The sequence below is a fragment of the Prunus dulcis genome, chromosome 8 (genome assembly GCF_902201215.1).
Source record: "Prunus dulcis chromosome 8, ALMONDv2, whole genome shotgun sequence".
NCBI classification, from domain to species: Eukaryota; Viridiplantae; Streptophyta; class Magnoliopsida; order Rosales; family Rosaceae; genus Prunus; species Prunus dulcis.
The window spans coordinates 11044702-11061835 of NC_047657.1; the positions used below are offsets into that span (position 1 = coordinate 11044702).

General features: G+C 35.2%; 3 protein-coding genes and 1 long non-coding RNA gene across 4 annotated transcripts; all 4 read right to left on the reverse strand.

The window, feature by feature from the left end:
- Window positions 1-256: 256 nt before the first annotated feature.
- Window positions 257-1596, reverse strand: LOC117638461 (protein DA1-like). The gene is made up of 4 exons (XM_034373585.1): window positions 1462-1596; window positions 1148-1251; window positions 942-1000; window positions 257-552 (listed from the first exon to the last, which is right to left on the reverse strand). The coding sequence occupies exons 1-4, from the start codon at window positions 1594-1596 to the stop codon at window positions 257-259; spliced, it is 594 nt and encodes a 197-aa protein (XP_034229476.1).
- Window positions 1597-3352: 1756 nt separating this feature from the next.
- On the reverse strand, window positions 3353-4471 carry LOC117612151. Its single transcript, XR_004583306.1, has 3 exons — window positions 4424-4471; window positions 4225-4315; window positions 3353-3537 (listed from the first exon to the last, which is right to left on the reverse strand). It is a non-coding gene; the product is annotated as an uncharacterized LOC117612151 (long non-coding RNA).
- A 366-nt stretch (window positions 4472-4837) lies between these two features.
- LOC117637261 (probable 1-acyl-sn-glycerol-3-phosphate acyltransferase 5) lies at window positions 4838-9131 on the reverse strand. Its single transcript, XM_034372110.1, has 4 exons — window positions 8899-9131; window positions 7031-7862; window positions 6741-6871; window positions 4838-5437 (listed from the first exon to the last, which is right to left on the reverse strand). Exons 2-4 carry the CDS (start codon window positions 7594-7596, stop codon window positions 4998-5000), a joined length of 1137 nt encoding a protein of 378 aa, XP_034228001.1. The 5' UTR covers window positions 7597-7862; window positions 8899-9131; the 3' UTR covers window positions 4838-4997.
- Window positions 9132-14823: 5692 nt separating this feature from the next.
- Window positions 14824-15975, reverse strand: LOC117638462 (UPF0496 protein At4g34320-like). Its single transcript, XM_034373586.1, has one exon. The coding sequence runs from the start codon at window positions 15973-15975 to the stop codon at window positions 14824-14826; it is 1152 nt and encodes a 383-aa protein (XP_034229477.1).
- Window positions 15976-17134: the final 1159 nt, after the last annotated feature.

A 17134-nucleotide genomic window follows, 5' to 3' on the forward strand; every position in this document is an offset into this window, starting at 1 on the left:
GCATGCTCTCAATTCGGATGGTCTACCTAGTCCACTCTAGTTTGAGGTTGTTTGGGAGTTTTGTACTAAACTGTGTTTTTTCAGTTGTATGTTTTGTTCCTCTATTTTTGAGGTTGAATGAAATTGAAGTGCTTTTATCCCCAAAAAAAAAAAAAAAAAAAAAACAAGAAAGAAAAAATATTTACATTTTGATGAATGTTCAAAAACCTCTTTCCATAACTTTATTAATGCGTACATTTATACAGCAAAGCCATCATTATTCTGGAAGTTTTCTATAAGCTAAAATGTGATCGATTGTTCTGTGAAGTTTATATTTTTCAACTGCCCATTTAGCCTCTCGAAATCCATGGCCATACTCGTAAGAGGAATGCATATCCACCGCATACTTGTACGTTTCAATTAGGTTTCTCTGAAACTGAGCATGCTCTGTAATCGCTGATGAGGTCTTGCGATCCTGGGCCTCCAAACACTCCAACCACTCCAACCATTTTCGACCTATCACTTGGCACATTCCTTCTTCCACTTTTAGTTCCAGTTGGCCTGTTCTAATACCTATTTACAAAGACATGGCAAGGAAAAAAAACCCAGTCATATTGCTTGGTTTTTAATTCGACTCTTTTATATATATTTAAAAAAAACCAAGAATATTAATTCCTCTTATATGATTTAGGGTTTAGGATAACTTTTGGATTTGTATTACAAAGTCTTCGGTGTCATGGTCACACCGTCATATGGCTTCACCATTATACATGTTTTTCTATTAATACTCTAAGGTCCAATACATAGAACAGTGATATCCACTTGTATTATAATACATAAATTAGCAACATCACGTGACAGTGTAACGATCTCACCTTAAGTGCAGAAAACCCAAACGCATATTGTTTTACTAACCTACTTTATCGTTCTTACTATAATTAAATACTTGTTTAGATAATCACCTCTTAGTCGAAACCATGCATGCATCATCTCATGAGCCAAGATTGCACCGGTCATAACCCTGCATGTTGATTTGAGTTCAAACTCATAAACAAAATTCGAGTATATAGAAGTTTAATGTAATTCATAAGAAACTTGAAGTGAAAATAAGGATTTTTGTAATTCATTAACAGTCGCAATTAAGAAAGGAAGGAAGGTTGAGAAGTACTTAGGCAAACCGAACGCAATTGCTATTCTTAAAGGGCTGCCATAGGTGAGATGCTGCTGTTTTGCTGTTATAATGCTATTCCCTCTCCTTGAAAAGCTTGTGACCTGTACATATATAGGTTTTTTTACATTTTTGTGACAAAACAAAAAAGCAAGAGTGGGTTAGGTCAGTTGGTCAGGGCATTAATTAAGTCCGTTTCCTAGCTATGCAATCAAGTTTAGGTCCCCCTTCCTATTAGTTTAGACTATCGTTTATACGAGAAAGCCAAAATAAAAGCAAAATAAAAATAAAAATGTGGTGATAAAATTTCTTACACTGATGAGAGGAGGTCCATAGCTCATAGTTTTCCCAAAGACTAGGGAATCTGGATGAGGAGGGTGGTCAATTAGGGTTTGCAAACCAGCTCCTCCTCTCCCAGAAAGTCTTGCCATCTCAAATTCATCCACCATGGAAACATGAAAGTCGTGCTTGCCAATTTGAATTTGTAGCCCATTGTTGAAGAATTCAAGGCATATATCCACAAGAGGTTCACATTGTTGGGTAGTAAAGATTGCCGTGGAATAGCATTCATCGCAAATAAGCCGACCATCACCAAGGTTTATATATGTTACATATTTTGTCTGCACTAAACAAATGAATTAATTTCATTGTCCAATATGATTAATTTTTTTTAAATTAATTTAAATAAGGGTATAATTGAATTTTTGTCAAAAAGTGGGTTCACAATGTAAACGACTTATCAAAAATAATTTTTTCTTTTAGATTGAGTAGTTTACTCTCACATTAAATCGAGAATATTTGAGAATATTTGGTATTTTTGTTGGCTTATTCTCACATTAAATTGAGAATTCAATTTACAAATGATAGAAAATTTTAAATGGTAGTCAAATTTGGACTTGATAAAGATTTTCAGCCCATTTTTTTTCATACTTTTAGAATTTTGACCACTCGAGGGGGTTCGATTACTGTTTGCAAGGGTCTTCGAGAGGGCTCGAGTAGTACTTGAGGAGCCTCAAGTGACTATATTTCTAAATATTGAGCAAAAGATGTTAAAAGGCTATGCAGTTTTGGTCATATAATCAACATTTTAAATTGAAAATGTAGGTATTATGGAATCTTTGTTTTGGTTTATGCTGTACCAAAACTTATATTAATTAGTCCCTTAATTAGCATTTAGAATAAAAGGTGATGATTTGGCAAACCTTGAGCCTCCTGCAACTACAGCATTCCGGAGTCCTGTCTTGTAGATGAGAAGGACAAACTTTTTGGTTGACAGGACCCGACCCAATTTTCGCTTTGAAAACCGAGTCGACTCCTGTGCGTGTCCGACACCTGGTGAATGTCGGACACAAATGACATTTTTACCCTTCTTACTTCAATTTTTCCTTAAATTTCCTTAGACTTCTGCCGAAAATTCGGCAGAGTCTCCTCTGTATTTTGATCAAATCCCAAAATTTTTCACCTGTGAAACAATCTCAAATATTTCACCCAACTGCCAGAATGTTTCTAGTAATCAATTCAATTCTAATCTCCAAATTTTCAACTGGATATCAGAGCATATTCTCAAGTTCTCAAGGTTTAAAGGATTTTCTACAACTCTACCTTACTTGGTGGTGCGGAAGCTATGACTGGCTCGGTGGTGGATCCCGCGTACCTCTATGGCCTGGGGGCGAAAAACAGTTTGAAAATGTGAGTGGACAAAAAAATAATGTTCTTCAAAACAATTGTCATAAACATAATATCCCCCATTGTAAAAAGAAATTTAGCTAAATAAAACTGAATACGTACTTTCTACGCCAAGTATATTTCAGCCTGGATTATTAACATCCCGCCTTAATATTCAGCTATAAATCATATAACTAATAAGTTGAAATAACATATAACAGCTATTTCAATTGTTTTTTTTTTTTTTTCAGACTGTCTGACAAGATAAGATGTTTATGTAATTAGAGTATGAATCTGGACCATTGATCAAGTTAATTTAGTCCAAAATTTAAGGCTGAGATTGAATGTGACAAGAGAAGATTACCGTTTCATAGATTGATCTTGCCATAATATTTTACGAAAAGGGTCATTTTAGTTACTTACTATTGCATCACAAACGTCACAAACCCTTTGCTTCTGACGATTAGAGCTGGAACAAGATAAAGAAAATAATGTCAATCTTATGTGAAGATCTAAAGCTCTGTTAATTCAAGTCTAGAGTCTATATTTTAAATTAAGGAAAATTAAGGACGGTTTAGAATTTGTAATATACAAATAAGATGGGTCTCTGAGTAATTAACATCTCCAGTTTCTTGGCTGCATTTACCTGCTGGCTCCTGGAGATCTAAGGCTTGCCTTAATAGCTTCAGCAAGGTCTCTGTCCTCATCGTAAGAAGGTTCATTCTCTGAATAAAAAATAATAATAATTATACATTTGTAAGTTTTATATTTAACTACTAACAACTTAAGAATTGTTTCACTAAAATCATACAAACATTAAAATATCCCTTTTCACTGGGATAATAATTATTTTTTCTTGTTGGGTTGGGTTGAGCCAACTTTTGAACTTAAATATCTGGTTTTGGACTCAAATTTTTTCTTTCTTGTACCAACTCTGTAGGTTTGGTGCAAGAGTTGAGCCCAAAATCAATGCAATTCAACTTCTTAAGGACTTTTATTTTTTATTTTAAAAAATAAGCGATAGTCTAAACTACGAAAAAGGGGGTTTCTCACACACAAACAATCACGATGTCAAGGGAGTTCAACCTTGACACCACTAATGTACAAGTCAAAATCATTTTTCACTAGACTAGACCATGTTGGCCCTGTAAAAAAGACTTTAATTCTTTTACTACAATTATTCAAAGGAGGGGAGGGCAAGCATCAAACCTTTTACCATGAAAATGGGGTGAAAAAATGGGTAAAATGCTAGCCAGATCATAGAGGTTAAAATATTTAATCATTTGAGCCAAAAGCCCCACATAGAGGTAACCTATTTTGTATACCAATTGATCAATTGAAAAACATCAACTGTTAATCGTTGCTTCGGGAAAAAAATTGTTTGTCGGGTAAGGGATATTAGGCAGACTCACCGTTTTTATTTTTCCCTTTTCCACATAGATCCAAGAGAGAGAGCCGCATGGCACGCTCTATATCATCAATTTCATGTTGAGACATTGTATCCTGTATTTTCTCCAATATAAAATGTTAATGGAGACACATAAAATATATAAAATCATGAGAAGGAAGTAAAGGAAAAGAAATTTATAGAATACTCGTGCAGAGGCGTACATGTAGGTTTTTTTAACCAATGCGGGTGATGATTCGAATTTCAGACCTTTTTCAATAAGCACGTAGGTTAGATATGGCGTTTATGTAGGTTAGATTAGGGAAAATAAGCATGTTGAATTATTCATGAAGAGTTAAGTTAAAACAAGGAGTGAAAATCCACGTCATAAAGAGGCAAAATTCCCAATCATGCACAAATATTCACACTTTCAGGTTTGCGTGCTACTTATTTAAAATAGAAATTTGCTACTCATTAAGCAAAGAGTGTGGACGTTTAATCCTTCATAATTTCATGATTATAATCTATAATGGGCCAATATACTTTGCAGAGTAAATCACCCTTTTATATACAATTTTTAAATCGAATCGGAACGTTGCCGTGGTGGAATTTAACAGTAATGCATCCAATATGAAAAGTGAAGGAAATTACTTCTGGCATTCTAAAACTGTAGAATCATCTGTTTCAAGGACTGTCCTCAATTATGAAATTTTTGTTGTGTATGTATGGGATTGAGACCCACTTAAGAATTACAATCATTAAAGCTCAAACCTAGAACCTGTTGACACTCCCTGAGTACTAAGATGATTTGCACTTAAACCAAGCTTTCACAAGGCTAACAAGTGGCAACGGTCGAATATTGAAAATGGTTGCGGCCGTGAGATACGCACATACCAAAGATACATATATTTTAAACCAGATGGACGAGAAAATGGTAAAGTAAGCGCATGTTCCGGTCAAGACAATTACTGCTACAAGATTTACAAGGCACCTCAAAGTAGAAAGGTCACCTTCTGATCCTTCATGGGGAAAATGGCCTTGCGAATCAAAATCGGAAAGCAACTGGTCCTTGAGATGAAATCTGTTCATTAACCAAGTTGTAACCTCGTCTTCAGATGTTGGAATATTGTCTAGGGGGATACGCTGGACGTGCATATGAACTTCAGAAGGGTTCACACCAGAAGCATTGTCAAAGAAAGTTGGGCAGCTAGGCTTGTAGCCAATAGTCACATCATAAACTGAAGTAAACAGAAAGACCAAATACTGTGTAAGATGACGAGTAAAAAATAACACAATCATCTGAAAGACGTGGTTAGAATATCAAACCGCCTCAATTCTATATGGTCCTAAAACCTTTCATTTTCAAGTGAAAATGTTAAACTACTTCTTACTTGACCAAAAATAAACAAAATGAAAGGGAAACCAAAATGGTTGACATATAAATTTTTGAGTAATCAAAGGCAAACACAGAGCAATGAAGCAGCAAATCCAGCAACTCAAGCATTCCAAGCACAGATGTTGCTCCCTATTTCAATTACAAATAATATTCAAACACAAAACCATGAAGTCATTGCAAAAGAGGAGCACAATATTCAATAAATTTGATCAGAAGTAATCGTGATGGAAAAAGTAGAAAGGACAAGTTAGATACATTGACTGCTGAAGCACAATAAGGATGCTCAACGCTATCTAATCCAAAGGTTTAAGCCAACAAAGCCATCGCCTTGAAGCAAGTGCTAACAATAAGAAAGTGTGGTGGTGTCACAATTTATACAAATAATCTTCCTACAAAAGAAACAGATTAGCATTGGATTTGTATAAGACCCCTATACGAAGAAACATTCAAAGCTAAAGTTGAACTCATTTGGAAAGAAGACAAGCTAGTTCATATATTATCAAATTCTTGTTAATAAATCCAACAAATTGTAATCGACAAGATTGGCATCATTCAGATATTCTACAGCACTGGTAAGAATTTCAGAATTCTTTCTTTGCACAGACCGACAAAAAAATCCAGATATTTAAATACTTGCTTAGGTCTTTACATTAATAAGAAAGCAAGGCCCTAAATGAATAACTAAGTACTGACATTTGAAGTGCCGAGTTCAGAATTTCTACAAACAGTCAAAATCCATTTGAGCCTACAAGCTTATGCGAGCAATGCAAGGTTTGGTTTCATCCTGAAAGTCAAAGGCTTATTCTTTGAATACATTAGCAACGGAAACCAGAACCACAAAAAAAAAAAAAAAAAAAAAAAAAAAAATCTGAAACAGAGGCAGGAACTTTTATAAGTCAGATTAAACTGAACCAAAAACTTTGATATTTCAAAAAATTTAAAAATTCTCATTGGGAACTATTGCCCATAAGTCAAATAATTAATATTGTTAGATGAAGATCAGCCAATTTGCAAAGGTAGAGCCAATTCAAGACAATTCAGTCACCACGCAAGAAAGGATGTTTTGCATTTCAAATTGTAAAGAAAAAAGCGGAACTTGTTCAAATAAAGAGTAAACCTCCAAAATAACAGGTAAATAAGGCAACCTGCATCCAAAGATCCCCTCAATTCTTCTAAACAGGCACTGAAACCCTTTGTTTTTGGAAGCAAGACATGCTTTAGAACTGGTAAGCCATTTTCAGCAGCATATTTCTGACTACGTATGCACTTCTGCTCACTGCATAAAATAGTCGGGGGAAGAAATGATTTAATACATTCTTAGGATAAAAGGTGTTAGACGAGAACCAATATATACAAAATGAAGGTGATATTGCATACCTTAGATTAGACCAACTCTACAATAAAAATTGAAAGCAACAACAGTTCAAGAAATTACGTGAAATCTGTTCCTTCTGGGAAAAGTGCAAGCCAGAGGGAATCTTGGGGATCCTTCAGACTTGAAAGCATTCGGCGCATGTTTAATTCATCGACCTCCCACTTCCTCTCCACAGAGATGAACTCCAATATGTGAAATGACCAACCAAATAAAGGCAGTTTCATTAAACTGCTTTTAAGGATATACTTTATGTATCCCTGGCGTCCCTTTCGCAATGCCAAGTCCCACAAGTACATCCAGTCAACCTCAGTTCTATGGTTTGAAATAAGTAAAATGCGTTCACCGTCAGGAACAGTTTCTCCAGAAAATATAACTTTTGTCTTGTTTATCTTTTCAAAAAGAAAAGGCCACAAAGCTAGCCAAGCACCAAAGAAGAAGGAAGTAACTCTTCTACTGTAATGTATGCTGAAAAGTCTAATTATAACAGCACCCAAAAAGCCAAAATACATTAACATCATAAATGCAGTCGAAACAAGTACAAGTAAGCACACAACACCTCTAATTGCTCTAAGTGGAGTTAAAGGTAGGTGCTTCATTGCATCATTCGAAGGTTTTTGAACTTCCATGTGTACTCAAACAGTCAAATCCAATCACAACTCTTAAATGGGAGTTGCACTTCTTCCCTTATGTACCCACTTACAGTGATCCTAATGTGATGATGAGGTCCCAACCCCAAAAGGTCACTATTGCAATAAATTAAGCGGATGTCAAGAAGCTCCTACGCTCCTAGGCTCCTAGCAGAATATTGAAGGCATTATGTTCTTGGCTTCAAGAAATGACTCCTACGGAATCTAGTAGCCACATTGACCATTAGCAACTACCTTCGCATAGGCTGCACAAGGAAAGTCAGGAAGGTACTCAGCAACGTATGTTTTATGGAACAAAAAAATTAGTGTAGTGAGGGATGAAACATTGTTAAATGCAGTATGCAAAGGTAACAGTTGGCAGGGAAAAAAAGTACCCTTAGAAATTCCATTGCATATAATAGCAGAGAGGAAAAGACAGTTTACAAATAGCGCAACAGTTATAATTGGTAAAATCAATATTTCACTACCAGGTAAAAGCTGAACAAATAGCTAATTCCTGCATAAAGCATCCAACATGATTGGTATGATGAGGTAAAGCATGCCTCGGAAAAAAGGTCGAAACTGTCGAGTCAGGTCTTGAAAGTGGGTAGGCTATTCACAGTTTACCTTTCCGGGCAAACTTCTATTTGCAGTTCAACCACTCATGTGGACATAAAGATAAAACTAAGGACAACTCCACACCTTTGATTTTTTGCTCATTAGTTCTACCATTTGCCAGATTAGAATCAGGATCCGGTCATAAGAGAAAAATTAATTAACTCAGATGGAAAATCATTGCTTCCAAGTGAGTGAGCAGAGCTCATCATTCATCATACGAACCTAATTTTGTCGATCTAATTACTTTCCAAGTAACTCAAGTCTAAATCTATGCCAAAAATCAAGTGAACACTCAACGCTGAGCATAAGCATGACTTCAAAACCTCATAAACAACAATCAATAGATCCAAAACTGACTTCTTGTACCAAATCTGTTCTGACTCTTCTCAAACAGAAATGGAAATGAGAGTTTCGCCAAAACTACCGTACCGTAACTCGTTTGGTTGCAGAGAAAACCGAGGAATATCCAATGAATATCATTTCACTGTTGATTAGATTTCCAAAATGAAGTGATAGATGAAAAACCACAAGCGCAGACAGCTTAGCGTTTCAGAGCAACTAGGAAATGAGATCGAGCAGTTTTCCGAGAATATTTAAAACTTTCTCGGAGTTTCTAGGCAACCAAACGGCACTCTATAAACATAAAATAATGTAAAAATCAGAGACTAGGGGTGATTGTTGTACCTGGTTGCGGTAGGCCACAGCTCCTGGAATCCGGTTTCGTAGATATCTTGTGGGAGCTGCGAGAGGGAGGAGACTAGTTGAGACTGTGTCGAAGGGGATAGGAAAAGAGGCTCATAAGTTTCTTAAATTACGGAATCTGCCACGGGCCTCGTACTGCCGACTTCAGATCCTCTGGCCCCAATTTCTCTGTACCCTCCCTGTCTCCTAGCTAACACCTGGACACTTTTAACTCTAACTTATTAAGTAAAAAAAAAAAAAGCAGAAAATTAGAGAAGGAAGAGTTCGAGCAGTGAATCAATCAGCCCAGACTCCCCTCCTCCGCCGCCGCCTCCTCCTCCTATCTCTCTCTGTCTCCCACCATATATAGTCCAAAGTTGGAATAATTTGGGGATAAGCTTCCTGGGAAATTCAATTGATTTGGTGTTCTAGAAGCCTCCTCTTCAGTGATGCAGAAAACTATATATCCAGCCAAAAGTATATATTTTTCTTCGGATTGGGTTGAGTCAATCTTGGATGACTCCGGTTGTCTGGGTTGTTTGGGAGGTGGAGAAGACGAACCGTGAAGAACAGGAAGAGCGATGAACAACAAAAAAGGAGAGAGAACAGTGAGGGGAGACGGGTGTGAGTTGATGGGTTTAGTTTTTCTTTTTCTTTTCCTTTTCCTTTCTTCTAGGTTCTAACGTGTTTTAAGAGAAATACTGTCGAGAAAGGGAAGGTGTGGCTGGTGACGGTAGAGGAAGGGAATGGTGGGGATGAAGAAACCATGGCTAACCTGCCATGGCACAGGGTGAAGGAAGACGATGAAGAATGAAAGGGTGTATTTTTTCTTTTTCAACTTTTGAATAAAATGTTCACCCAAAAATAAACTTTTGAATAAAATGATTTAATAAATTAAAGGAAGAGAGAGATAGTTCACCAATTAAATGTATTTGTGTTATCAGAGGGTAATGTGATGCTTATTACATTTTTATACTATATTGTCTATCGCTTTTTTAATAAAGATAGAACTGACCAATACAATAGAGCACACTTCTATTAGAGATGTGTTACATAATATGGTATAGAAATGTGGTAAGTCAAATATTTTCCTTTCAATAAAAGAAATGCATTATTTTTAAATGCTGATTAATTTTCAACTGTTTGATGATGATTCATCCAAAAGTTAAAAATGTATGTCAAATTATGTGGTTTTTGGTTTATCCTCCAATTCTAGAGAAATTATACAATGATACCGTGTCACCACATTAGCTGGTGATACTTCCATTCAAAATATGTTACGTATTATTTTTTTAAATAATTAAAGCTTTTTTTACAGCTAAACTTTAAATATGTTTTTATCTCTAAAATAAAATTGAGAAAATAAGAATATCCAAAAGACTAGATTTTTTCTAACTGGGTTTAAGTGATGGATAATCCTGACATACTTAGAATATATGATATTGGTTTTGTTTTCTGCTCCCATGGTTTAAGAGATCTTGCAGATTTTTATGGAGAGAGAGAGAGAGAGAGAGAGAGGGAAGGACGGCAGGCACTGGGAGTGGGGGAATTGGGTTGGGGTGGGAGGCAGGTAGTTATGGGTTCTTTTGTTTTTTGTCTTTCTAAAATTTTACTCTAAATGTAAATAATCAATTTTAAATACACCTTGTAAAAAAATCAAATTTATTTAAAAAATATTGACATATGCCGTATTTTGAATGAAAGTATCACTAATTAACGTAGTGATACGATACTTACGATACTATTCTATAATTTCTCAAGTTGTACAGTACGTTGAAAACCAAAACTTGAAAATAGGGACAGCAACGGGTCGGGTAGGGGCCGGATATGGCAATACCATTCCCATCCCCACTCTCCATCCCCGCCCCCGTCCCCAAACCCATCCCCGTTTATTAGGTTTTGGGGAATCCCCTTCTCCGTCCCCGTCGGGGGACTATCCCCCATACCCGCCCCGAATCCCCAATTTTTTTGAATAAAAATATTTATTATACATTTGAACATTAAGTTTCATATTACATTATCATTCAACACATCCAAAATTAACTATAAAGTTCAACTCAACTATTCAAAATCACATCAATATGAAATTCCATAGAAAACTAGGAAGAATTAGGATAGGGAAGTTAACTTAGGATTAAACATAAATATTTTATTTATTTATTTAAATATAAACATATATATTTTTGGGTCGGGTTCGGGGATGGGGATGACAATACCATCCCCTCCCCATACCCGTTGGGGATTTTTCAAGTTCGGGAATCCCCGTATCCGATACCTATTTAGCCCCGAAATCTCCCCCCGTTAAGGTCGGGGTCCCGACGGGGACCCGCCCCTATGTGAATTTTTGTCATCCCTACTTAAAAGTTAGGGATAATAATGGGGGCAAGTTCGAGCCAGGTATTCCATTATCATTCCGTCCTTGTCGGTAGTCCTCATAATTTTTTCTTCATTAAATTGTTTCCCTCAATAAAATGATTTTAAAAAATTCATAATTTAGTCGATGCAAAGTGCACACTTATAGTATGCAATGTATAATCATGCAAGCATACCACTAAAACTACAATAAAAAAGACAAAATTACAACATAAAATTGTATACAAAAATATATTTATATATTTATAAAATATGTATACGAAGCGAGATGGGAATGAGAACTCCCATTAAAGGCAGAAGGGGGACTGATGAAAAAATTGACATCCGCTAAGCCAGATGGAAATTTTTACATCCAAAAGCAATAAATCATAAATTCTAAAGTCTAAGAATATATGATTCCAACGTGAGATCTCTTTTAATTTTAAGAAGATAAATATCACTGCAGTGCATTTGTTTTCTTCCTGCTGCAAAGTCTCAATTTCCCTTACCAACGTTTCCAGCTTAAGATTAATATCCTTCATAGTAAAATCTATTTGTTCCTCAATTGTGGAATTTGGAGCAAACAAGAGTGAATCAATCTCATTCACAACCCTATCAATAAGAAACTTTTTGTTTGTCTCAAATCTCATTTTCTATTTATTCCATAGATGAGTCAACTACTATTTATGATTCCAATTTGTCAAAAACATTTATTCCTATATTACCCTATACAGTTTTTAATTTTGTTAACCCTTAATTCATGTATGATTTAATGCTATTTATAGGAATAAAAAGGCGGAAATAAACTAATATTTAGGTCAATAATTATTAATTGAATTTTTAATTTAAACTAATTGTCATTTTTAAATGAACAGTCTGTATATAGGAAGAATGCTAGCCATATTTCAAGTTTGTATCTTTTTTCTTTTTCCTCTAAGGTGTGTGTGTGTGTGTGTGTGTGTGTGAGAGAGAGAGAGAGAGAGAGAGAGAGAGAGAGAGAGAGGACTTACAAAATCATCCCAACTCATGAAAACTTTATAGAGATTTTATTGTTCATAGTGTTCATGGTGGTAAAGAATTGCTTGGGTCAATTGTGTACTAAAGAGAAGGCTTTAATATGGTGTGAAGACTTAAACTTGGCGTTGGTGTGTTTAAAGGTGGTTTTCCATTTAGTTTGTTCTTAGTTGTCTTCATTTGTTTACATGTTGGGGAGGTTGAATTTTGATTTGGTGTATACATAATAGCTTATGTGATACAAACCTCCCCAAAGTGTGTGTGTGTGTATATATATATATATACACATACTAGGATTCTTTCTTTCTTTTAAATTTTGTCTCTGATTTTCATTTATCGATAAGAATAGTTTATAACATTATTCATTACTATTAGGCCATTACCCGAGTCTTTATTATTCCTATTTAATTTTTACTTTTTCAGAATTATTACCCGTATTAAGAATTTACCATTTTCACGTTTAATACTCTATAATATATGTACGTACGTATTTTTCAATAATACATCCACGTTCTATACACGTCTTAAAGATTCGGTAAAATTCACATTAAAAAAAAAAGTAAACATACAATACTTGTATTGTATATGTATTGTATATACATACATATTTCTCATGTTTAATACACGTATTTATAACAAAATTTTTAATAAGACACACAAAATTCCTGTATTATACAAATAATTCTCACATATTGTTGTAAAAATAATATATATTAAAATATTTTATATTGGCCAATTAATATATACTTTGGATATGTTGAAACTAGCAAATTAATATCTCTAAAGGATAAACTAATGCTACAAGGAGGGTGTTTTTTCTTAATGTTTTATTGATTAAATAGTATGGCCATACGGCTATACTACAAAATTTTTTTTCAAAACAGTATAGCCGGACGGCTACACTATTTTTGACACGTGGCACCTAATCACTACTTTAAATATATTGTGTTTAAATAGTATAGTCGGACGGCTATACTACGAATTTTTCAAAAAAATAGTATAACCGTACGGCTATACTATTTTGGACACGTGGCACCTAATTGCTAAGGGTTCCTTTTTATAAAAAAAAAATAGTACAGCCGGACGGCTATACTCCATTTTAAAAAAAAATAGTATAGCCACGCGGCTATACTGATTTTGACACATGGCATCTAGTGTGCAGCAGCTCTAATTTTTTTTAAAAAATAAAGCGTATAGCCGGACGGCTATACTCGGGTTTTTTTAAAAAAATCGTGTAGCCGATCGGTTTTACTGGGTTTTCCTTTTGTTTTAATTTCTTTTAATAAATAGTATAGCCGTACGGCTATACCTATTGACATGTGGCACCTACTGTTGACACGTGGCACCTAATAGCTAGGGGTTCCTTTTAAATTTAAAAAAAGGGATAGCCGCACGGCTATACTGATTTTGACACATGGCACTTAGTCACTCTGCAGCAGTTCTACTTTTTTGAAATAAAGCGTATAGCCGCACGGCTATACTAAAATTTTAATTTTTTTAAAATAGTATAGCCGCTAGGCCTTACTGGGTTCTTCTTTTGTTTTAATTTCCTTTAATAAATAGTATAGCCATGCGGCTATATATACATACACACACACACACACACATGTTCTGGGCTGAAACTAGGAAATTAATATCTCTAAAGTATAAACTAATGCAACAAGGAGGGTGCTTTTTTCTTAATTTTTTATTGATTAAATAGTACAGCCGGACAGCCATATTAGAAAAAAAAAAAAATAGTATGGCCGCACGGCCACTCTATTTTTATACATAGCATGTCACCTAATCACAATATAATGTATTTAAATAGTATAGTCGGGCGGCTATACTATGATTTTTTTATAATAAAAAAATAGTATAGTCATCCGGCAAGACTATTTTTGGCACTGGCATGGCACCTAATCGCTAGGGGGTTCCTTTTTGCATAAAAAAAAAAAAGTAGAGCCGCTCGGCTATACTAGATGTTTTTAATTTTTTTAAAAAATGGTTTTTCTTTTGTTTTAATTTCCTTTAATAAATAGTATATTTCTGCTCATGCATGTTTTCTTCATGTAAAAACATGTTCTTCATTTCGACCTTTTGGCACGGTAGATTAATTTATCTTATGTGCATTATACTTACAATACCAACTTTTTTTTTTTTTTTTTTTTTTTTTCTATATGAGTTATGATTTTTTAAGCCATAAATGTTTAAAATTCAAATTCAAATTTTAAGAGTGACAATACTTTAAATCAAGAACTTTTAATTTGTTTCCATTATTTTCCTTCAAGAGCAAAATAGTCATAAAAAATAAAAAATAAATGCAAAGTGGGCCGCAATTCATCAATTCAAAATCCCATTTCAAGGGCAATATAGTACGTTCAGTAGATACTCCACCAATTACCAACTTTATTTATTACCATGGAAAGAGGAAAGTCAATGAATCAACAACCACTACTGCCACTACACACCTCAATTGTTTTTGGAAAGTTTTATTCTATACAAATTCCTTTTTTTTTTTTTTTTTTTTCTTGCTAGTCTTGATTTTTTTTTTTTTTTTTTTTAAAAAAAAGTACCTTCAATTTATTTGTTGTTGAGAAATTTGATGCTCTTCACAACCTTATCCCTTGCCTTGCGTATTTCAGAGGTGCATTTGTTTGCTTCCTCTTGCAAAGTCTCAATTTCGCTCATAAACGTTTCCAGCTTAAGCTTAATATCCTTCATTGTGAAATCTATTTGCTCCTTAATTGTGGATTGCTCCTTAATTGTGGAGCTTGGAGCGAACAAGAGCGAATCAATATCATTCACAACCCTATCAATAAGAAACTTTATGTCCCCCAACTCCTTAATGGAAACCCTAGTTCCGGCTTGCATGAACACATTTTCACCTTGCTGATCCTTACAAGCAATTTCAAAGGTTCCAAACAAATTGGTAATCCAATCTGCGCTTGCTAGCATTGGAACGAAAGCGGCGCCAAGAGCCGGAGCAACAGCTGGAATAGCTAGAGCTGCAGTCACAATCATAGAAATAAGCAACCCGGCCACGGCAACAACGAACAGTATAATCGTGACCTTGCGCCAAGTATGAGCAGAGCTCTCCTTCTTCTCAAGCTTCTCGTTTTGAACTCTCAACTTCTCAAGCATCTGTTCCTGCTGCTTGCGCAAACACTCAACCTTTTCGAGCAACCTTTCAGCAGAAGAATAGTTGCCATAGACATCACCAGAGGCACTGAGACTCTTCAACCTCTTGGAAATCCGGACGTAGTGACGTGTTCCCATGGCAGTCTCCATTGCAAAGCACTCTTGAGTCACGTATTCGATATATGAATGGGTGTTACGAGCTGCCTTTAGGAACCTATGTAATTCAGAACAGAAATCCAGCATCTGCAAGCTGTTGTTCGTGTACTCGTCGGCGAGAAGCTTAAATCTTTCCTCACTGGCCCTATTAAGCTTCTTGTTCCCAATCACTCTGCATCTCAAGAGTGCGTGGACGCTCTGCTCGGTCAAATAGCGCAAATATTTTGTGACTTGTTTGAAGAAACCAGTTGAAAGGCCTCCGTTTCTGAAGGTGTTGATGACCGCCTTGATGTGGGTTTTGAGGGTGTTTTCAAAACATTGCAAGTCTGCGTCACCCCGGAGGGCTTCCTGATATGATGATATCAACTGCCCATCAATCTTGGCATTGGATAGCCTCAAAGCAATTGTGCAGAGAGTTGATGTTTCATGGCTTCCCATTTTTGCTAAGGCAGTTTCTCTACACTCTGAAACTACTTGAGGCTGTGAGCGATGAAGGGGATGAAGGGGATGAAGGATATCTTGTGGTTTTGTACAATTTTATAGTGTGGTTCTTCTTGTTCTGAAAACAGACAGACGACAAAAAGTTTAATTAAAAAAGGAAGGCGAAATTAACAATGCCTGAATGTAATTCATTGGAAGGTAGGCCTCTTAACATTAATGTGAAGAGGTTAGCATAAGAAATTGGCTTTTTATTGTAGTTAGATAAAAACCATGTCTACGAGACAAGCTTGGCTTTCCGATTGTCTTTTCCCAAAGAACAAGTAGTTAAAATGATCTTTCACTCCAATTGAATTGCTCTTATAATATTTGCCAAGCCATCTCCCAATTGGTGGTGGTAACTTTTTTTATTCGGCCTCAAGAAAAAGAGTGGTAACTTCTTAATTTAAAGATCACAAGTTGAGCATATTTGCCGGATGGTTGGGAGTTGAGACAAACATAGAGGGCGCTATCAGTGTTTATCTTTGACAGATATATAATGTAGTTTGCTTTGAATGCAAGAAAACTGTACAGATAATATTTGTTAACAAATTAAAGAGAAAAGTAAACTAGTTGCAAATTCACAGTTTACATATATATATATATATATACATATATATACAAGCGATGGTTACTCTAAATTAATCTAATTTACGTGGAGGAGAGTTTAAACTTGAGTGCAAGGGGGCGAGATCACTGCCCTATCCAACTGTCCTAAACCTACATATGCAAAATTCGGATTCATATTCTATTTTATTGAAAAGAAACAAAATAATAAACTACATATTCCGAAAGGTCTAATATTTATCAAAGAGTAGTATAATCACAGAGGTAGAGTTTGTCATCTATACATGGTTAGCCCATAACCTAGCATGGGACTCGCCTGTGAGGGTTAGAGAGAGCAGAGATGAGACAATAGATCTAAAAAAAGAGTCCTCTTAAACTATGAAACCCAACTAACAAGTAGATCTCAATCGCATTCTTTAATAAAACTAAACTTAATTATAAATGAAATATTTGTTTATACAATCAAAATTTAAGATGGTCCTCAAATTTCATATTTTCTCACAATTTCCCTATTTCTCTTAATCCATATAAAAAAATATTTTTCTTATCAAAT